Here is a 21,474-nt window from a genome sequence, read left to right on the forward strand (position 1 = left end):
CCTTCGCCCGCGCCTGTCAACTTTCAGATCGCTTCTTCTTCTTCTTCTTTTTCTTCTTTTTCTTCTTCCCCTTCTTCCCCTTCTTTCCCCTCACTGCCTACGCTTCCTGCTTGACAGACAAGTCAGCCAGCCAACTTCGACGAAACAAGCAAGGATTCCGATGATCTTCTCGCCCCGCCCTTGACCTGTTGCGAGTGTAAATTGCCACCTTGATACCCCTGGGACTTGCACTGCAGCCCAACATGGCAACTTCGCTACAGAACCATCCCTACAAGCTACCGACACATTCATCATCCCTTCAGGCCGACACCAGTACTGGTCGATACCACCCGCAGTCCAACACGGCTGCCTATGACACGAGCAATACTCATGCCTCACCCTCCAGTGCGGTGCATGCTGGTACGAGTGCGGTAACAATCCACGCTTTGAGGAACAACAGGTCATCAGCTCGCCTTCAGCCTCCAATCGATACCCCCTCCTCCACCGCTTCCTCCTCCACCGCTTCCTCCAGCAACATGACTTTCCCCCTGGCAGGGCCAAGCCCGCTACAGCCACAGCCCAAGCCCTCTCATTTGGGTTCAGAGCTCTTTGATGCTATTGTTCAGGCTGCCGATCCAAGACACCCCGACCATGCCGCATGGCAGGAGCGCTACGGTTCTCTCTCCACCCAATCATCGCGAGCTTCCTTCTCCAGCGCCTCGAAGCGCGACAAGCTTGCTTCACCACGAGTAGGCACGCCATCCTCTCGTAAGTCACTCGACCACTCAGATCTTCCAACCCGCAGAAAGCAGACCTCTCGCAGAGCTGGCACATGGCACTTGCCCAAACCTCAATCTCAGCAGGCAGGCGCCTCTGACGCCGACGACCCCCTCGCCCCTGCATTTCATTCCGGTGACGACCGCTCGACCCCCGTGCGCGCTTCATTCGAGGGCTCTGTGCGTTCATATCGCTCTTCATCAGTAACCAGCTCAAGTCATCGAAGACGCAATCGCAGACTGCGCGATGCAAACCGTCCCAAACCACTCCTACCTCCCATTCCACCGCCGAGAGTGACAAGTTCCACAAACTGGCAATCCACTTTTGGCTCACCTTCGCTTCCAGAGCTTGCAAACTCCACACCTCGCACTGCCAACCAGCCTTCATCTTCGAGCACCACAAGCGACAACCACGACCATGACCTTCACCCAGTTCAACCCCAGCCACTTCTCCCATCGCCATCCGCGCCCGCTTCGCTTCGTATCGCACATCCCTATGCTTCTGCTATCTCATTCGACAAGGTGCACCAATCACCGCAGCTCTCATCAATGCCCAGCATCCTACAACCTAGCATTCAGCTCTGCCAGCCGGGGCCACGACTGGACCGTAGTCATGCTCGTCAGCAAAGCTCGACATGCACCTCTGCTCACCCAAGCCATGTCGCCTCACTGGCACAAGCCTCTATCACCACATTGCCCGGCGACACCATCCTGGACGACAAGAGCTTCTTGCATCTTCCTCGTCGGCCACTACTGGCAGGTACAAAGCTTGCCTCGCCACCTTCTCAGCCATCCACACCTTCCAGGCCGACACAGATCGCAAAAGCAGCTCATCAGATTGCACCCTCTCGCAGGTCGCTGAGCAAGATTCGTCATCTTCTCGGCCCCGAAATGCCTACACTTGGCGGGCCGCTGTTCCCCGAAAAGCTCGGTGCATCAATCCAACAAGCCACCGACCCAATGCCGCGATCTCCAACTGGGCCGCCGCCAGCCGTTCCTCCCAAGCACAGCGCGCTACCTGTGCATCAGAAGACCGGATCAGTGCCACGCTTACCTGTACCGGCTCTCACTAGCGAAGAAGCCCAAGAGATATGTCAAAGCCTAGATGTCTCGCAAAAGGTCGATCTTAACATCTTTCCATTGCGTCATGACGATCAGTTCCGCGCCAACGACAATGAATTCGAGAACTCGGATGACCAAGAGCCCGAGGACAACAATGCAGAAGGCTCAGGAGCCCTTCCACATCTTTCGACCTCTGCTTTTCATTACACCCAACAACCTTCCGCTTACAAGCCGTCCAGAGGTCCTGGTGTAGTGCGTCGCAGTCTAGATTCCATCATCTCGCCTTTTCGTGCAGGCTTGCTCAACGGGCCTGCTACAACAGCTAGGCCAGCTGCTACTGGCAACCGTGTCAAGTCGATCCTTGCTGTACCGCAAGTTGAGCCCATCCTTAGGGGTCGTCGAAGCTTCTCCGACTCGCGCTTCGTGAGGCCTTTCCTGCCTCGACCACGCAACGCGACGCTTGCTAGACACACGCGACCGCTTAGCAAAGTACTTGACCGACCCGAAAATGAGATCGTAGATGCCCTGCGATGCTCAGACATTCAGCAACGTGTTACTGTGCCATCGACAAGGGGCAATAAAGTCTCCAACCCTGCAGCCCAAGCGCCACAGGACCGTAATGAGGCTTCGACTCTCAATGCTGGTGCCGCAAATGCAGCTGAGTCTCCATCCAGTCGCAAGTCTAGGAGCGTAGGTCTGCGCAGAAAGGCGTTGCCACAGGCAGGTACAGAGTTTAGTGGCATTGGCTGTGAAGCATCCTATGACAATGTCGGCGGCCAAGATGCATCTTTACCCACCATGTCCAGCTCACGCAGCATCGCCAGCACTTTCAGTCGCTCTACCAGCAACCTGCACGAGAGTGTCGACTCGCCATACGACACGTTTGCCCGCAATGCTTCCCTGACCATATCGCAGCAGCAGCCTAGACGTGGTAAAATCGGCGGCTTCTTCAGCAAAGTCAAAAGTTCCATGACACCAAAGGCAACGCAGAGTACACCTGCGCGCCAGTTCCCGACCAAGTTCTCCTCGTCAGCAGCATCAAGCCCGTATCAAGCGTCATTCGGCTCCCCTGCCGGAGGTCCACCAGGATACAGCCCAGCGAATGCCAACAAGGCCGATCGACCCTTCCGCAACCGCGTCAAGTCTTTGACATCTCCTCGCCGTCTGTCCTCGTCACGCAGCAATAATGACATGGCGGCTGTACCGGCAGTGCCGGCTATCCCACAACATCTTGCCGGCCTACAGAAGGACAATATCGGCAATCAAGAACACATGCAAAGCTACAGCCGCCCCTCAAACCGGATCCTCGCTTCGATGTCAGCCAGCTTCGCTAGCCCAGAACAAGAACTGACTCGCTCTGTTTGGGAAGAATCACCAATGATGCCAACCTCGTCTAGCTTCGCGTCAGCTGAGAAGGCCTCTAGATCTCTTGGAAGGCTGCTGCGACGAATGAAGACTCAAGAAGACTTTGCTGCTCTGACCGATAGCTTTGTACCATTGCCACCCAAGATCTCTCACCCCGACCTTGCCGAGCAGACTGCACCTAGGTCATCGATGTCGTCTACTCGAGGTTTTGACGTTGTTGAGCCGGTAGATCCATCTGTGCCTGTGGGACAGACGCGCACCACTATTCGCAAGACGTTGAGCCCAGCACTGCTCAGCGAAACGCCTCAGCCAGGGTTGGAAGCCACGTTGGATGATGCAGATTTAAGCACCCTCGGATTTGGCGACAATGGCAGATCCAGAGCCAGAGCCAGAGCCAGAGCCAGAACGGATTTCGAAGCTGACAACCAGCCCACAGGTGAAGATGCCGCAGAAGAGCTTGGCGAGACATTTGGTAATGAACAGCGGTTCAAGTCGCCACGTGGTCGTTTCATCCGTGGTAACCTTTCAGTGGATCGTCTCTCACGTGTAGAAGAGCTCAGCGAGCGCCTATCGTACCTCGCTGAGCCTGCTGCAGAGTTGGATGCAGTTGGTGGCGTTTCCCCTACGCCCAGGTCGTTGCCCACCTCGCCCAACCCGCGCTCATTCGGCGAACACAGATCAGTGCGAAGAAGCGTCAGCGGCAATGTACGAGCACAGCCGTTACCGCCAACCCTGCAGCTTGCAGCGCCTCAAAATGCCAGGCCCCGCAAGATCAGCCTCGACATTCTGCGTCCGAGCAGGAAGTCGGAATCGACTGTTCGAGAAGCTTCTTCCCTCGAATCGCCTGCTTCACTTCGTTCTGGGTTCATCAGCTCACCGACCACGAACAAGCTCTCAACGACACCCAAGACCCCAGCTACACCAAGCTTTGGCGAGCAACTGACACCTTGGCGCTCGACTAGCTTCAGCACTGCACGCAGTGCTGGTCGAACATCTTTCTCGCAAGATCGCGATCGTGCTCCGGTAGCAAGTCCGATCAGTCCTCCAATGCCTACGAGCTCGAGTGTTGGACAGGCGATCAAGCGCTTGGGTATCAAGAGCAAGGGTGACAAGGCCAGCAAGGGTATTGGACCCGCCGATGTCATTGTGCTCGACTTTGACGATGAGCAAGGCTGTGGTGACGACGCCAGCAACGAGATGGGTTCGCGACCATCGATGTCAGTGGAAGCTCGGCCTTCATTTGGTGGCGGTGCAAGGCCTTCTTTCAGCAGTTTTGCGCGACCCTCTTTTGGCGGTGGACCAAGGCCGAGCATCGAAGCTACGGGCCGCAACAGTCTTGTGGCAGCAGAGATGGTGACCAAGCTGTTGGAGGTTGAGGCAAGCGAGTTGGTGCCGAGCCCTGTTACACCATCCTTCGGACAGCAGTTGCCCAAGGAGATGGGAGGCAGCTCGGCATCCTTGAATCGCGGCGCCGCGATCGATGGGGACGCGAGCCCAAACGGAGGAGAGATGGCGGGATTGGGTATCGGCTTAGTGCAGTGGTCTGATGGCATGCCGATGGGTGCGGGTGATAGCATTGATGCTTCGACCTCAGACGGAACTTTCACTTCTCAAGGCATTCAGACTCCCGAGAACGGTTCTCTATCACACAGATACACATCCCAGCTTCCCTACCGAACTGACCCGACAGGTGCAACAACTCCGCACGCCCGACCTAGCATGGACACAGGCAGGAGCATGGGTACACCAGGACCGGCCAAGTCGGCGGAACTGCTTGCGTTCGAGGATATGCTGGGCAAGTTTCCGCAGCAACAGAAATCGCTTCTGCAGCATATCTCGGCTCGTGTTGCCAAGACTCCCAATGTAGGAGGAGGCGGACCGAGCAGTCGTGAAGAGGTGACCAGCTCCTCGTGTGTTTTCCCAGACCTTTCTGGATAGTAGAGCATTATCTACATGACAGCTTCCAAGCATGAGAACAGTCTCTACTCGCAGCAATGGCCAATACCATTCTTGGTTAGGTTCCTAGACAGCTGTCAGACTATTTGTGTGCAGTGATTGTGTGAGACCTTTGCTGAGCATGGTCTGGCTATGAGCGTAATTGAGGGGAGCGTTAGGCGGTCAAAGCCACGCGAGCAATATCAAACCCAACAGGGTTGCGGCGTGACGCGGTCCAGAACCCTTTCGACCAGCGTCTAGCGCTGTGCCTTCTCTAGAGTCTTCTGGAAGGATTTTCTGCTCAGCTCCCGAGACGAACCAGCACTTCTCCCTCCCCCCCTCATCCTCTCCTCTCTTTCTCTCTCTTTTCTCAACCATCATCGTCATCACCCTGATCCTCCTGAATCTCTTTCACGAGAAGCTATCACGATGACAGACACGACAACGACGGAAGCAAGGCTACTCCCAGGCGGGTTTCACGCATTCAACCCACAAGCCGACTTCTCCGACAACAAAGAAACCAACGTTGCTCGACCCCTAACAGACGCAGTGGTCACTATCCGCATTATCAAATCGTTCGAATTTCGCTCCATGAAAGCCTACGTTATTAAGAATATCGATCTTACAACCACCACTGTCGCACAGTTGGAAGAGAAATGCAGACAGGAGGTCAAGTCGAATTCGGCTTATAGAGCGTTCAAAAGCTACGCCGACAAACTCGATACGCTCAAACTGTATACAAGAGCACACGGAAGCAAGACAACGAATCTAATCATCAACTTGGATCACAGCGATTGGGTGTTGCAAGATAAGAACCTGGGAGCTTTGGCAAAGGCAGAGCAAAAGACGAAAGAGAACACAACATTGGCAGAGATCGGTGTGGAGAACGAAACAGAGTTGAGCTTCTTCAATAAGGAAGCATACGAAGCGTTTTTGGCTGATCCTAGTACTAAGTGGGATGCTACTGGCTAAGCAGCAGATGGAGCGAAAAATCTAAAGTCTCGAGGCCCAAGTTTGCCTCGGTTAAACAGTCGAGAGCGGGAGGAGAAAGGCATGCAGTATACCCCAAAATCAAATCGGCGTGCACCTCTTGCTTCATCTAAAGATCCTACCAAGTCAGACTAGGCTGTCTAATGAGCCTTGGTTAGATTCTTGTTCTAGTGTCCGAATCAAGCATCTCCTGTCAAAATGTCGCCTTTTATGGGCCTCGAGCGCCCTTTCTCGACACCAACACATCAACGTTGACTGTGTCTATGGCTGCACTCATTTGTAACGGTTCATCATGCCACACTTGATAATGCATTTCAATCAAACACAAGCTGCACACAATGTCGTAAGGGAGCGTGGAGAGTGAAAAACTCGGATTGCAATGCTGAATAGAGTCGAGACTACGGTATATGCAAGTGACAATGAGAGAAGAATACTGAAGAGATGCAGATGAGGGAGTCCAGAAGCGGCTGTCGGAGAGTATGCTTAATCCTCGATAGTCATATCCTCCAAATCATCCAGCAACTCATCCAAACGGACACGAGGTGCATCATCATCGCCCCACTCACTCTCACCATCGGTGGTCATACCATCATCGAAATCCTGTCCCTCTTCATCCATATCGCCGTTAGCCAAGGCTGCTTCGCGCTCAGCCTTGATCTGTGCGGCACGTTCTTTGCGCAGTCTCTTCTCCTCTTCCTTCTTGGTGTCCCTGTACAAGTTGACATTGGCTCGCATCTCTTCATCCTCTTCAAGCTCGCGCAAGAACAGCTCGTAGTCTCGCTCGACACGTTGCGAATCCAGGCCACCACGACGACCGACTGCACCACGACCCACAGCACCTTCTGCGGACGGATCTTCGGCTTCCTTGGCGATGGACTTGAGCTTCCACGTGCGGTTCTTGGAACGCTTCTTGCGTTCGGGGTATGACTTTTTGACGAGGACAACGTCTGGCATGCGGTCAGCAGGGATGGTTTCCCAGGTGGCCGAGTTGAAGTTGGCTACTCGGAGGTGGTAGCCCATGACTGTGTCGCCTGGTTGGAGAATAGCGCCGAGATGGGTGCGTGTGTGGTAGACTGCATCGGCTTCACCGAATGAGGTGGCGTTCAAAGGCGATACCTGGGCGTCGGCTTCTTCGAGTCGCCTGTTCTCAACACCGTGACTATTGGTGGCGTATCGACCGGTGGGTTCAATGTCGAGGATGAGGAATTCGACCATCTCCGGAATGGTCGCCAACGCTGGTTGTGGGTCTCTCCAGTACTTTTCTGCGGGTACATCGGCAATCTGGAGGCTGATAGGATCGAGGAATTTCAACGAGTTGGAGACCTTGTGACAGAGGACGAGCTGACCAATGTTTCCGAGCTGCTTGGCCATCTTGGGTGGCAAGCAGACCAAATCATCTTTGCAGATAGGAGCAATCTCAACACTGTATGTGAACTTGTAGTTGGTTGTCGAGGTGTGGACGTCCATCGAAATGACCTGCTCTGACTTTGTCGTCCTGATAGGAACGACCGAGTTCAAGAACTCGACCATCTTGATAGCATGTGATCGTTGCGAATAGAAAAAGTCGAGACCATCCTTCTTCTCGTTGATGGATACGGTATTCTGATGCGCATTGTGCTTAAGGATGAGCTGTTCGAGGTAGAGAAAAGTTCGCTTGTGTTGCACCTTCTGTCGGACTTGGACCATGGCACGCCATGTGTTCTTGGCTGCAAGACGTGTGCAGTCAGGGCACTGACCGTATTGAACGACGAACTCGACTTCGAAGATCTGCTGCAAGATTGTCGAGGTGAAGACCTCCTTCTGCACCGTAAGCTTGACTCGGAGACGCTTGCTGTGTGGTTCTGTCCAGATGAAACCTGCGTCAATGAGACGCACTTTGTTGAGACCTTTCAGCTTCTTCAAACAGATAGCAAGGAGCTCTCTTGACTCGAGACGAGCAGGAACCCATGAGTTAGGAGGGTTGAGGTATCGTTCGCAGTTTCGGCAGAAGTTGACAGTGGCTTGTTTGGGGACGGACTCGGTGATGTCGACCGAGTTTCTCAAACACGAGAGACAAAGATTAGCATTGTTGGGTGCGATAGGGGTACCGCAATCGGCGCAGAGCACCATGTGCTGCGCTGCTGGTGGATGATACTCCATGGTGGTGATGTGTACGGGGGTTATGGGTTGATAGATGGTGGTGTCCAGAGAAGATGGGGGCAAGGTAGCTGAAGTTGCTGTTCACTGTGGCGAATGTGGGTAAGGCGCAGCAAGTACTTTTTTTTTTTTTTTTTTTTTTTTTTTTTTTTTTTTTTTTTTTTTTTTTTTGGTGGTGGAGAAACTTTGGATGTCGAGTGAGCGTGCTTCCGTGGCTCAGCTGCTGAGAAGAAATCAAGACCGCTTGCTGAATTTCAAAAATTTCCTGCCTTTCTTTCCTCCACGAAGGGGTGCACTTTGCCGGGCATTAGAAGAGTCTCCAGCTCGGACCCGAAATAAGCCTAGCAGTTGTTAGACCTTTCAAGAAGACACCCTCAGAATAATAATAATATTAATAAATTGACCGAGTGCCGAGATTTTCGTCTGCTTTCCTTGACGCAACGCTTCTACGTTTGTGTGGAGGAGAAATGGCGTCTTCGGCTGAAAGCATAACGTCAAGGACCCTATGAGCCTGCACCGTCTCATCGTCACACCACCACGACTCACATCCATCCAGCCGATTTAGGACGATCAACGACTACGGGACTAAGACATCTTCGAGCACGCATCGCACGCAGATCAAGTCATAATGTAGGTGAAGCTCAATTGTTCAGGCCGAGGCGAGCGCCTTCCGATCTACATCCTGTAGCACCGAGAGCAAGCCTCAACTGACATCAACTGACACTAAATGACACCAAATGACACCAAATGACACCATCTGTACACTTGCCGCACTTCTACAGGTCTGGAGCATCTTCAAATCTCACAGATCGAATGAACTCGCCGGCACACGAGCAAACAAGGCAATTCGTTCAGCAGACTGGCGCTGCTATCTTCACATTGGACGGGTATGTATTCGCAGTGTCGGCCCTTCCGATCATCGTCGGGCCAGGATTTCCATGCCGAGACACAGCCTCACTGACACTGCCTCCCTGATACTGCCTTCCTGATACTGGAACCTTCCTCGGTCATCGCCTTTGATTGACCACTGCAGCGAGCGAGGATCGGGTCGATCTCAGCTCTGCGCTAAGCTCCCTGATGGCAGAATGAACTGCACAGAGATTGCTCTCGAAGGTATGTCTCAGCTCGAAAAAAAATCAAAAAAAAAAAATCGTTGAAGTGAAGCTTCCAGCTTAGCAGCGTCTCTCTATTTCTCGCCCTTGCTCTTCGCAGCCAAATCGCTGTTCTCGACAATGCAAAGCCTCGATTTCTTCTGCACTCTGCCCCACGATCCAGCAAAGACGCACATCAACTGCCAGCGGATCCCTCAGGCATAGTTGGCATGAATGAGCCGAATCGGTCCATCCAAAGTCACGATGCAGCATCTCAATTCTATCTGTAATTCAAACACACGAATACATGTCACTACTGCGCACTGTAGCTTGCAACCAATCTTTTCTTCGCGGATTGTCATTTGCAATGCAGCCTACCTGAACGTCCGTCCGTCCGAGCCCTCTCTTGCGACTCAGTCGAGCTCCAAGGGCATGCCACTTGTCAAACAAGACTGGACAAGCGACAGATGCACTGGTCCTTGCTGGCTCGCAGCTGTTAGGCGGTCTGAAACGTCCTTGTCTGTGATACACTCGCAGTACCGCCGTCAGAGCAGAGCAGAGCAGAGCATGCTTAGCTTCCCAAACGGAGTTTGCCATAGCGTTTGCCAGGAACAGTCAGAGTAAAGTGCTCACCTCACAAAGCGTGGGAAGCTGAGCACGTTTCTGTTCGGCAAGCCCGATTGTGAAAAAGTCGGCAAAATGGTGGCACCAAAAAGGAAGAAAAAGAATCCGAATTTCAGTGGGAAGAAGGATGCGCGTTACCTGCTGGCTGAAGGCGTGTGTGCGTGTGATTGCAAACGGCTCGGATGCAAGGCACATGCTGGGAGTGCAACAAGACTGTGAGCTGAAGGCAGTTGCGCAGAAGCACGTCGCGCCCTCATTCCCTCGTCTATGAGCTCTCACCCGAATCCATGCGAATATTTGGCTGTTTCCAAAGTGACAAGATACGCGTCTCAGCCTTACGCCTTGCTTCCGTTATTGGATGGAAGTTTCTGAACCTTCCCACCAACCATAACCTTATACGCTCCAAGTCGAGCAGCTTTCAGTTCGATTGACGGCGTTTCCGACTAGGCTCAGTCAGAGCTGACAACAGACTCAACACAGTCAACAAGACCTTGAGGCTCAGTCAAGACTTATCTCAGTTACTTTCCTTCGACCACCTAAGCTCCTTACGACCCACCTTCCTTTGCAACCATCACCTTCGACCTGACTGCACCAGCCTTTCCACGATCACTTTGACGTTTTATATATATATCAATCCTCTGGTACCCCTGTTTACGCTCTCTCTGTGGCTCTCAACTCATCAACGACAGCAACTATCGATAAGACCGCTTGAAGCGAACCTCATCTCCTTGTCTCTCTCAAGCACTTGGCGTGACAACTCCGAAAAGTAAAGTCTACTCAGCCTCTTTGCCTTTGCTTGTCTACTTCCGACGAATCTGCATTCGCTCGTATGCCATCGATTCAACCGGATGTTATCGATCTTCTCGACAGTGGTAGCGACAATAGATCATCCCCTCTTCCCGAACTCATACTACCCACAACACAAAAGATGAATAGCAGATCCTCGCAACACGATGGAGCCGAAGTCCAAGACATCCCTCGTTCTTCCGCTGCTTCACGTGTCTCCCTTGCCAATCTCTTAGGTCCCTCCGGACCCGGCTTTTCGCCGTACGCCAACTCTCCACGAACATCGCCTCGCAAACGTCCCAGCGCTGATATCTCTGGCTCCAATCTGCAACCACCGCCAGCACAAGATAATGTCAACGGCAGTACCAGCGATCTTGGCGATCGTCGACGCTCCCATCTTTCCTCTCCGCAACGTCCCGTAGCAACAGAACCTGAGCAGACATTCCACGATGCCGAAGAGCAGGTGCAACAAGATGTTGCCATGGCCGATGTGGCTGAGGATGTGGCGGTGGATGCTGTAGATGACGATGAAGAAGCTGATGACGACGATGACGAAGAAGATGACGATGACGAAGATAAGGCCACCACCGACGCAGGAAGTGCCTCTGAAGGCGAGGACAAGGGAGAAGGCTCTTCGTCCAAGGATGGAGCCAAGTCAGGCGATAAGGCTGCAGCTCCCAAGAAGCGTTCGCGTCGTCGCAGTCCGACACCGCCGGAAGCTGTCACAGCTCCTCCACCTCCCAAACGACCCACCGTGCGACTTTCCATCCTCGCAGCCAGGAAGGATGGCTACTTGATCAATGTCCCCGAACTCGTTCTCAACAAGCTTAAGGATGAGAAGCATCCTTGGGCTACATGGTATGAGGAACAGATGCTGGAAGCTGCCGAGCCAGAGCCTGCTGCACCGCCAGGTGGCCCCGAGATTCCTCCGGATCTTGAAGGCTTCGGAAGTCTCGCCAAGTTGCTGGCCAAGTACCCTTCCGGCGAAGGCTCAGGTGCACCTTTGGGCGCAGGAGTTGCGACTAAGAAGCGCAGGCGTCCTGCTGCCGATGACAAGTACGATATTGGCCAGTACGATGTGCGCGACCCCTTTGTCGACGATTCCGAGCTCAACATTGACGAGCCTACCCACTTTGCCAAACCGAAGGCAGATGGCTTCTACGTTACTCAGGGTGACGTCGAGCTCGAAAAGGCAAAAGCTTTGGGCAAGGGTCAGCCCATGCCGGCGAAAGATAGACCTAAGCCGCTCAGCATTCGTGACTCCAAAGTTGGTTTCGCCGGCTCTCTCAACAAGCTTGTGGCCAAGAAGGCACAGCAGAACACCGAGTTGCCGCCACTGCCAGCCACGGCTTCACCTTCTTCGATGCAGCTCGGTTCGTTGCTCAACAATGGCGATCCTGGCAGCCCCTCTGTCGGTGCAGGATCGGCGCTGACCAACACGCAGAAGTACGACGGGTCGCGCGATGCGCCCATCCCGGTCGAAGATGTTGACAGCAATCCTTCCAAACTTGCCAAGAAAGCCCGGTATCCGACCTTACCTGTCGACCCACGCTTGCAAGCTGCTTTTGACGATCTCAAGAAGAAGGTCGAAGCAGAAAGCTTCGCTGTCAAGACCAAGTTCCCACCCAACCTCAAGCCGCCTCTGGTTGAGACAGCCCGAATCGCGGTGGCGCTTGGCGAGTACGACGAGAACTTCTTCAACCACCTGCCTACGATCTTTCCGTACAATCGCTTCACGATGATGAAGCTGGTCAAGCGCGAGTTCTTCCCTCACCACATCAAGTATTTTGAGGATCTCAAGCAAGAGCATCTCGACAAACTGGGCAAGATGATCCGCGACAGCTACCCACAACAGCTCGCCGACTTTGAAGCTGCGCACAAGAAGTGGATGGAGCGCGGCGAGGCACCGAAGGAGGGGCAAGCTGCTGAACCCAGTCGGCCCGCTGCCAATGACTCCAACGGTGACGAGCCAACGGATGCTGAGGGCCAGGAAGAAGGTGAAGACGAGAACATTGAACCGACAAAACGCTGGAGATGGTCGGAAGAGATGCGCGAGGAAGTCTTCGTGCTCATTACCATCGAGAACGCCATGAGCGAAATCCGCAACGAAAAGTACAAGCTCGAGAACTCGGCAGAGCAATACAGCGAGATCAATGCTCGAAAGGCTTGCTACAAGCAGATGGCCGAGCTTTTCCCCGAAGAAGGCTGGACAACATCGACCAACATCTCGCGCGAGTACGCACAGATCAAGAAGAAGAAGGACAGACAGGAAGCAAGAGGTGAGGAGCTCTTCGGCGATTCTCGGGCAAGCAGTGTCATTCCGACCTGATCCGAGAAGGAGGAGCTTGGTGTCGATCAGGGATCCGAATGCCAAGCCACAATTGGAAGACGAGCAGGTCTGGCGTCGAGCACGAGGAAGGGGTCTTGCAGTTCTGTGCATAGATTGCCACGGACTGTTTTCGAGAAATCTAGCATCTGTTTATGTTGCGCAGCCGAGACAGCATACCATACCTTCAGGGACTTGATCGAGGATACATGCGGAGGATCTGGGTATCAGCAAGTTGGGTGGAGCGCCATGGTCTGGAGTGTAGCCAGGTGAAGTTGGGTGAGTCGCGATGTTGTGCTACATGCACCTGTGCGCAGTAGCGGCTTGGATCAATAGGCCAAAAGGCAGCAGGACAGGCTAGCAAACGCTGACGCTTGCAAGAAGGACAGACTGGATGCAGGTCAATGACGCATGCCCACGGTCTCAGGCTTCTCCTATGAATGCCCGTGTGACCGGGAGACTGGACGTAGACTGCGGTTGTATTACGAACGTAGATTGGCACCAGGGATGGTCCAGATGGACAGGACGCCAGGAGAGAGTCGATTTGACGATAGCCATTCCGTTCAAGTGGGTGCTATATTATTCCACAGGCAACAGACGGACTGTTTTCATGACACGAGATGGAGGCTCAGATTCAAATGAAGCTAAGCTTCCCTGCCTGGCTCCACGCACACTCACAATTGTATTCTTTCTAATCGAGGTTTCTTCTTTCTCACTGTCTCGTACTGTGTGCCTTGTGTCATGTCCTGAATGAGAGACGAGGGGCAGGACGGGAGGTCGATCGTTACCAGATAGCGAAGCTCCAGTATCGCACCTGGAACAAGGGAAGGCTGGGCAGGCTGCTGACTTGATACCTCCTCATTCGACGGTAGCAACTAATCAAGCGTCTAAAAGGTGTGCGGCGCGCATTCAACAGGCCCTTCCCCCAAAACAAAGTGGTTCAGCTGGAGCAGCGACTGTGGAGGTCAGCTGAGGCTAAAGGCACACAACAACAAACACACACACACACAGACAGACACACACAGAATCACTTGTAAATGCGGGGCATCCATGGCTCCTAGCTTTGCTCGTTGCAAGGCGAGAAGGAGGTGTCGATAGCTCACCCAGCTTTTTCGATAGCTCAAAGTGGTGCTGGGTGAACCCTTGAAGCATCAACGCCCATTGTTGTTGCTCTGTCGTAACAAGCCAAGCGGATCGTGTGTTCGATGCCGGGCACAGCAGCCGAAGGCTTGGTCTCTTGTTTGCGCAGCTCACATCTCGCTTTCCTCCATCTTGCAGTACTAGATTTAGCGCGAATGCGAAAGCGAGAGAGAAGGGAGAGGAAAGGGAAGGAAAGATCTCTGCAGCTCGGTGTATTGCGCAGGATTGACGGAAGCTAGTTTAGCAGGCGGAGAGCAGCATCACTTGCCCGAGTTGGAGACTGGCTGGCTGCCTGTTTGGCTGAGAATGGACACAGTCGTGAGAGTCGCCTAAGCTCAGCGCTCCGCCATTGAAACCTTAGGCTTGTTGGATGGCCCGTGTCCCCAGGTCGAGACCGACTCATTGCAACGGTACCAAAGTGGCCCATGCACCCACTCACACAGCTAAGCTCATTCTGAATGCCCAACGACCCGCTCCATCCTCCTCTGCGCCCGTCTTCGCTTTCTTGTGCAAGTACGATGCTACTATGGTCAACTATTTCCATTCCTCCGGCAGCCAAGAGGAAGGGGTTCAACATCCTGCGGATCCGAGCAGCCGAATGAAAGCCAGATGGTGTCGAGGGAAACGGCATCGTATGCAGGTGCCGGTGCAGGGGCCATCATTTCAGCGTTGAGGTGCATGAGCTGACGATGAAAAGCAAAGAAAAGGTCACAAGACCTGTTCGAGCCAGAAAAGTCATGGCGAAGCAGCCGAAAAAGTCATGTTGCAGTCTGAGTTGCTCGCGCTATCTTGGCCAAATGGGGCAAATTAGCCACCCGAAGGCGTGAGTTGCAACCTGGCTCTGAGATTGCGATGCTGTGACGATTGTGGGGAGAGAGCTTCGGCTAGAGACCCAAGCGCAGACAAAGATAACGAAAAGAGAGAGAGAGAAAGAGAGAGAGAGAGAGACAGGCGGAGCTCGAAAAGCACAAGTGTAATCTCGCATGGAAAATCAAAAAGTGACACCCTGACCTCTGCTGCTGCCTTGAGTCGAGTGCCGACTCTTGGAGAGGGAAGGGAGGTCATGGGATCGATTGGTCACAAGGCCGCCTGCGCTGTGAACACGTCACACAGCCGTTGACACCAGAAAAAGGAATTGAAAATATAAATAAAATAAAAACACAAGAAAATGCCGCGTTGCTGCTGCTTCTGTGCGGAACCCTGCATACTTACCCCACACTTTTGTGGGTTGTTTTTTTTTTTTTTTTTTTTTTTTTTTTTTTTTTGTTTTTTGTTTTTTGTTTTTTGTTTTTGTTTTTGCGTGTGGAGGCGGCAAGTCCAGCAGGCCAAGTGCCTTGGCAGCAGCTTTGAGAGGCCATGCCAGTCACGTCTTACAGCGTCAGCCCGCCTTATCTAGGGTACGTGCAGTGCAGTTAGCTCGGCTAGATGTGCGTGAGGTTGGTGAGTGACACTCTCCCTCTCTCCCCACCTCCAAGCTTTCGAGAGATGGCACACAACAATGAGTCGAACTGAGCCGGAGCGGGCAACCATCTCCGCCGTTGCAACTCACCTCAATCCGGTCGCTCCAGCGACTCTGACCGACTGCCGTCGGAAAGGCTCATCGCGCGTGCTCCAGCACTTCTTCTGCTGTGCTCAGGTGTAAGATTAGACTGCACATGAATTTCAAGACCTCATTGCAAGCATGTTGCAACTAGATAACGTCGGAACAGAGGAAGGGAGCAAAGTGTATGCGGCCGAAAGCGACTCTTATACTCGATCGAGCTCGAGCTCGGATGCGAGCTGAGAGAAAGGTGCATAGCGTAAAGTGTCATGGGCCAAGGTCGTGTGGGGAGCGCGCAACTGGGCAACGTCAACCAAAGTGAATCTGGCCATTGGCCCGTGCTTTCTTTGGTTTTGCATCTCAAGCCTCTCCCGTCGGCCTTCTGCAGAGTCCACTCTATGCCGCGCTGATTTTGCTTGCCTACTTCGGCTCCTTGGTCGGCATTTTCTCTCTCATCAAGTCCACCTGACCTTGCCTCTTTTGCTTTTCGACATAAAAAGGCGTAATCACCTACGGACCTTGCTTTCACTCACGCCAGATAAGCCCTTGGCACGGTGTAAAGCCTCGCTTCCAGTTCCTGCTTTAAAGCATATTGTTGCTGCGAATGAACAATAGTTGAGTTTAAGACGCACCGTGCAGAGCGCTTGGGTGCTGGCCTAACAGCTGTGCAGAGAGACTTTGCTTGTTGTTAACGAGGCGGCACGGGCTTTTGCCAACCAACCAAGTTGAACGGAAACAGCCGGCATGGTCCTCACACAAGAAGCGAAAGAGAAGCATGATGCTGGCCCCTTCATAGAAGCTGCAGAACAACGGCAACATCACTGCCTCACAGAACACCCAGGATCCAGAAAGGTAGAGGTGTGTAGACCAGAGTCGCGCTCTCCGCCGGGGCAAGGAGCCGTCGAAGCTTAAGACAAGCTGCGCTATCTGCTGGTTGAGCACAGGTCACTTTGCCCTGCTGAGTAGCGTTGATGGTCCCACAGCTGCGTTCCCTGCGCCTCCTCGCCTCGACTGCTCAAGTGCTGGGCCATCTGAACAAACAGACATGGCTGCTACTCTGCCCGCTACTGTCTTTCTCGTCTGCTGTCTTCTGTTCTCGCGCCTCATTCTGCGGTCCAGACCATGGCTTGCTGAGAACACACTGTCTTTTCGCCTTGCAACCTCTCTGCGCTATCCTGAGCCATTTTCGGGGTCTGTTCTGACGCTGTGGGTTTACAGCGTCTGGCTACCCCACATCTTGACTCTGCTTCTGCTGCAACGTCAATGCACAGCCAAACAGGCTCTGCCCGTCTCACCGGCGTCGCTTCTCCAGAACCTGTGCGAAAGTGCTCTTCATTTGAATGAAAGACCATGTGAGACTGCCCCGCCGCCTTGACTTGTGCCCTTTCAGGCACTTGACCTGTCTCTCTATACTACCTTGAAGCAATCGCCTTTCTATGCCTGTTCTTCGGCTGTTCCGACACTATTCCCCCGCTGTCATCCCGCCCTTGTCAAGCCAAGCAATACAATCGAGCGCAGAACAGCACAAAGAAGCAAGACGAGGCGAGGCGCGACGCAACAATGCGAGGCACCCTGCCAGTCTTGCAATGAGTTGAGTCGAAGTGAGGAAGGTCTCATCGTCCGAGCATGGCCTATAAAGTCCAGCTCCCTTTATCATTCCTCTTTTTCTCTTCTCTTCTCTCCTCTCCTCTCAACAGAACATCACAGGTTACAACACACTCTCGAGTCAACAACAACTCTCTACTAGCCAGCTCTTAACACTAATCACTGACGCAGCGTTTGCTCATTGCCATTGTCAATTCAAGACATCCTCACCAGCGCAATCTTTTCTCTCCTGCTGCCGTTGTATAGCATTATCACGGCCGCCTGATCCTTATCTGCTCCGGACCAGATTCGAACGAACTAGCATCTAGTCGTTGGTTGCTGCTCCTCAATCCAAAGCAAGCCTCTTTGTAGCCACTCTCGGCTACGTTCAACCACCAACTCAAGCGTCTTAGCCCAGGCTAACCCCTTCCCTACCCCCTTCAACCCAATATCTCCCACATCCAAAATGGGCAAGAAGAACAACAAGAACCAGGAGCAGGCCGTCGACATGTCCGCTGCAGTACGTATTCCTCATTATTACCTCCTGTCGTGATCGCACAACTTCTGTCCTAGCAATTACTGACTTTTCTTTCTTCTTTTTGCTCGCCCTCTTCTCTCCTTTATATCTCAACAGGGACCCAAGGACTGCGGTGTCATCTTCGACAGTTCTGATGAGGTCTTGGACGAGGCCAAGAAGATGGTCCGTCTTGACCACGTCTCCAAGCCCTGGACTCGAGAGTCCTGGGAGAAGGCAAGGCCCTTCATCCTCGAGCAGCGTCAGAAGCTCGAGACCAGCGGCTGGGCCAGCACCGATTCGGCCCGCACGGAGATGTATGTTCTCCGCCGCAATGCTCCTCACGGTGCCTTCGCCGAGGACGGCTTCATGTACATCAGGATGCCCAAAAAGTTCATCGACTTCCACCGTTCCAGCCGTTCGGCCGAAGAGGAGGAGAACAAGGAGAACAAGGAGAACAAGGAGAACAAGGAGAACAAGGAGAACGAGGATGGCAAGCAGCGCAAGACCCTTCGTCGTCGAAAGGAGAACGCGCCCTCATACAAGCTTGACAACGAGTACATCTGGAAGGTGCGCGTGGATGGTGACGGTGACAACAGTGACCGAGACCCCAACGTCATCCTTGACACCCTAGAACCCCTCGAGAACATCTTCTACCTTGTTCAGTGCTTGTCGCCAGGTATGGCTAAGCTCCAGTACAACCGCAAGGATGTTATGCAGCCCAACACCAAGCAGTCGGATCTTCGTGACGATCCAGAAGCTCCCGCTATGCGACACCGCGCTGTGTTCGCCGCAAGCGAGAAGATGGTTCGCACCCTCCCTCCCGTGTTCTGGATGAAAAAGAACGAGATCGAGCTTCGCAAGATCATGGGTGCCGACGCTTACGAGGCCACCATGCGCGCTTGCCAGGATGCCAATCGCTCGCACATCCGCGACGTCAAGGGCCTCAACGAGAAGGTCTGGGAAGAAGCTCTCCCTCCCCGCAAGGAGCCAGAGAAGAAGGGAAAGAAGTCCAAGGCGCCCAAGGTGCCAAAGGCGGTTGCGGCAAGTGCATAAGGAGCGGCTACGTGTGGCAACGGATTCTAACAAGCAATCCATTGTCGTTGTTGTTGCTGCACGCAGCGGCTCCTTATGCACTTGCCTGCATTCCGCCTGGTGTTCCGTGATTCTCGGCGATTTCTATTTTAGCTCGGTCCTTCTCCGTTTCTGGTATCGCAATTGGCTACGCAAGAAAACCCCATATCTACTGGCTCCTGTCGAGACCGGCTCCGTTTTCTCTTGACCTCTCCGATGTCTGCTTCCTCAGCCGTTGACCCTCTTCCCACTTGATCGTGTGTTCCCTAGCGGGGGACAGGCTCTGGCTCTGCGGCTGTTCTAGTCACACTACCCGCTCGGCCTTCCAAGCACTAGGCCATCAAGTTCAATCCAACCCAAACATGGTCATTGCGATCATCGTCTGCATCCAATGTAGCCCCTTTATCTATTTAATGTAACACCATCTCAGCCTCTGTCTTACCACACATTGTTCTGCATCTCGCATCTCTCTAGTTTTCCACCTCATCCAGTCGGCCTCAATCCCTTTCGCGCTCACGATTCTCACATAGGGTGAAGAAGGTCCATTCGTCAACGGCTCTTGTAGTAGTATCGTCGCAACAGGCATAAGCACAAAATAATGAATCTGATGATCGTATTCCTACAATCTTGCAAAAGAGCGACTTTGTCTGTGGCACCGGTCGGTCGTCGGCTTGATCATCGAGGCATCTCTTGGATTCAACAATGTGGCCGATGCCGTCTCCTCTAGAAGCGATTGACCAATCAGGGTTCTCGGACTCAATTCTCAGCAGGTTGGGCTTCACTTTGTGGCCTTGGAAGAGGCCAGATGCGATGAAAGTGACATTCAGTGCGACACAAAGACAGGCCAAGTTGCTGCAGTCTACTCTGCCTCGGCATCATCGCCGCCTTCCTCTTGCTTGTTCTCCTCAGCATCATCTGCTGCATCATTGGCATCCTTTTCTTCTTCCGCGTCTTCTTCCTGCTCTTCAGCTTCAGCTTCTTGCTCCTTCTCTGGGGTCGGTGGCCGTCTTGACCCGATCCAATCCTTTCTTGACTGACCCAAAGCGGTTCGCAACTTGTACTCGTATAGCCCTTCTTGACCCCAAAGCTGCTCCAAGTCGTGCTCCTCCTTCCACACTTGTCCCTGTTGTTTCAAACGCTTCCTCGCTCTCTCCTCCAAAAACTTTGCCTTCTCGCTCAAACCTTCTGTCTTTACTGGCGTATCCAATTCCTGAATCAGCGCTTGGTTCACTTTCACATAGTTACTTCCCCAAACCTCTTCCACCAACGGCGGCCCAGTAGGAACAGCCAAGACTTTAGTCCCATCCGCTCTATCAATAGACCTATAAAACGGAGCAGGCATCTCTTTCAGCGCCTTCCTCGACAACTCTTCCCTTCCCCTCTTCTTGGCTTGTTCAGCTTCCTCATCCGAGTCCTCAGCGCTTCCTGCACGCGGAAGCTTGTTCCTACTCCTCCCCACCTGTTTCTTTAGCAACCGATTGATCGTTTCGACCTTGTCATCTTCCAACTTCTTCTCCACCTGATTCTTCCTCTTTCTCGCCGTCTCTGATCTTCGCAATGCGATCTCATTCTCGGTCAACTTCTTTTTGCGGTTAGGATCGAACATGGGTAATTCCATATGTTCAGATTCCACTCCACCTTCGCGAGCTAACTGACGGGCTGTCTTGCCGATGATAGCTTGCATCTCGGCTGCCGTCGCTTCGTCCGGTTCAGAGTCAGAGCCGGCTGAGTCGGAGGCAGCGTCAGGATCGACTGTGTCAGCACGAGATGGGTCGAGGTTGTATGGGTCGACATGATCGTCTTCTGAAGCAGTACGAAGGGCCTCGATTTCGTCGTCCTCGGAGTCGGAATGTTTGCCTTTTGCACGAGGCTTCCATTTGACTTTGGTTGCGTCTTTGGGTTTGCGTCCAGGTGGAGTCGGTGCGCCGGCCGCTGCTGCCCGTGAGGGTCGACCTCTTCCAGCTGCAGCGGGGGCGGGCGAAGAGGATCCTTCTTTAGCGGCGGCAGTAGCCGCAGAGTTGGGCGTTCGCGTGAGCTTGACTCGTAACGACTTTTTCGCACTCGTCGTCGGAGGTGTAGCAGCAGCAGCAGCAGCAGCAGCAGAAGCAGCGGCGGTACGAGTTGAGGCTCTAGCAGATCTCTTCGGCGTAGCAGCTGCCCGTGTTGTTGTTCTACGACCAGCCGCGCTTCCACCAGCCTTGCGAGAAGATGATGGGGCATCATAGTCGTCATCATCCTCTTCCAACTCATCAGCATCTTCGTCCACCACCACATCGTCATCATCCTCGTCATCCTCGTCAAGTTGATCAGCTACCTCATCATCGTCCTCTTCATCATCCTCATCCTGCACAGCGCGGACTAAGCGACGACGCTTCTTGGAAGGTGTGTGAGGAGCAGAGGGCATAGCTTCTTCGTCTTCTTGGTCGGAATGATGGAAGGATGCGGAATCCTGGCCGGTCAGATCAGAGCCGTCGGAGAGTGCGTCGTAGTCTGGTGCCATCTTGTGAGATTTCAGGGGAAGAGATGAGATGAACGGCGGATGTTTGGCAAGA

General features: G+C 53.4%; 7 protein-coding genes across 7 annotated transcripts; 5 read left to right on the top strand and 2 right to left on the bottom strand.

Annotated features, from left to right (window-relative positions):
• Nucleotides 1-242: 242 nt before the first annotated feature.
• UHO2_04673 (uncharacterized protein) lies at nucleotides 243-5,120 on the top strand (the record flags this gene model as incomplete). Its single annotated transcript, XM_041554489.1, has 1 exon — nucleotides 243-5,120. The coding sequence occupies one exon, from the start codon at nucleotides 243-245 to the stop codon at nucleotides 5,118-5,120; it is 4,878 nt and encodes a 1,625-aa protein (XP_041410423.1).
• Nucleotides 5,121-5,546: 426 nt separating this feature from the next.
• On the top strand, nucleotides 5,547-6,089 carry UHO2_04674 (uncharacterized protein; the record flags this gene model as incomplete). Its single annotated transcript, XM_041554490.1, has 1 exon — nucleotides 5,547-6,089. One exon carries the CDS (start codon nucleotides 5,547-5,549, stop codon nucleotides 6,087-6,089), a length of 543 nt encoding a protein of 180 aa, XP_041410424.1.
• A 501-nt stretch (nucleotides 6,090-6,590) lies between these two features.
• Nucleotides 6,591-8,246, bottom strand: UHO2_04675 (putative NMD3 - nonsense-mediated mRNA decay protein; the record flags this gene model as incomplete). Its single annotated transcript, XM_041554491.1, has 1 exon — nucleotides 6,591-8,246. One exon carries the CDS (start codon nucleotides 8,244-8,246, stop codon nucleotides 6,591-6,593), a length of 1,656 nt encoding a protein of 551 aa, XP_041410425.1.
• A 2,640-nt stretch (nucleotides 8,247-10,886) lies between these two features.
• Nucleotides 10,887-13,073, top strand: UHO2_04676 (uncharacterized protein; the record flags this gene model as incomplete). The annotated part of the gene is made up of 1 exon (XM_041554492.1): nucleotides 10,887-13,073. The coding sequence occupies one exon, from the start codon at nucleotides 10,887-10,889 to the stop codon at nucleotides 13,071-13,073; it is 2,187 nt and encodes a 728-aa protein (XP_041410426.1).
• Nucleotides 13,074-16,795: 3,722 nt separating this feature from the next.
• On the top strand, nucleotides 16,796-17,125 carry UHO2_04677 (uncharacterized protein; the record flags this gene model as incomplete). The annotated part of the gene is made up of 1 exon (XM_041554493.1): nucleotides 16,796-17,125. The coding sequence occupies one exon, from the start codon at nucleotides 16,796-16,798 to the stop codon at nucleotides 17,123-17,125; it is 330 nt and encodes a 109-aa protein (XP_041410427.1).
• Nucleotides 17,126-17,800: 675 nt separating this feature from the next.
• On the top strand, nucleotides 17,801-18,904 carry UHO2_04678 (uncharacterized protein; the record flags this gene model as incomplete). Its single annotated transcript, XM_041554494.1, has 2 exons — nucleotides 17,801-17,854; nucleotides 17,969-18,904. The coding sequence occupies 2 exons, from the start codon at nucleotides 17,801-17,803 to the stop codon at nucleotides 18,902-18,904; spliced, it is 990 nt and encodes a 329-aa protein (XP_041410428.1).
• Nucleotides 18,905-19,781: 877 nt separating this feature from the next.
• UHO2_04679 (uncharacterized protein) lies at nucleotides 19,782-21,422 on the bottom strand (the record flags this gene model as incomplete). The annotated part of the gene is made up of 1 exon (XM_041554495.1): nucleotides 19,782-21,422. One exon carries the CDS (start codon nucleotides 21,420-21,422, stop codon nucleotides 19,782-19,784), a length of 1,641 nt encoding a protein of 546 aa, XP_041410429.1.
• Nucleotides 21,423-21,474: the final 52 nt, after the last annotated feature.

This window comes from Ustilago hordei (assembly GCF_900519145.1).
Source record: "Ustilago hordei strain Uho2 genome assembly, contig: UHO2_contig_10, whole genome shotgun sequence".
In the NCBI taxonomy this organism is placed as follows: Eukaryota; Fungi; Basidiomycota; class Ustilaginomycetes; order Ustilaginales; family Ustilaginaceae; genus Ustilago; species Ustilago hordei.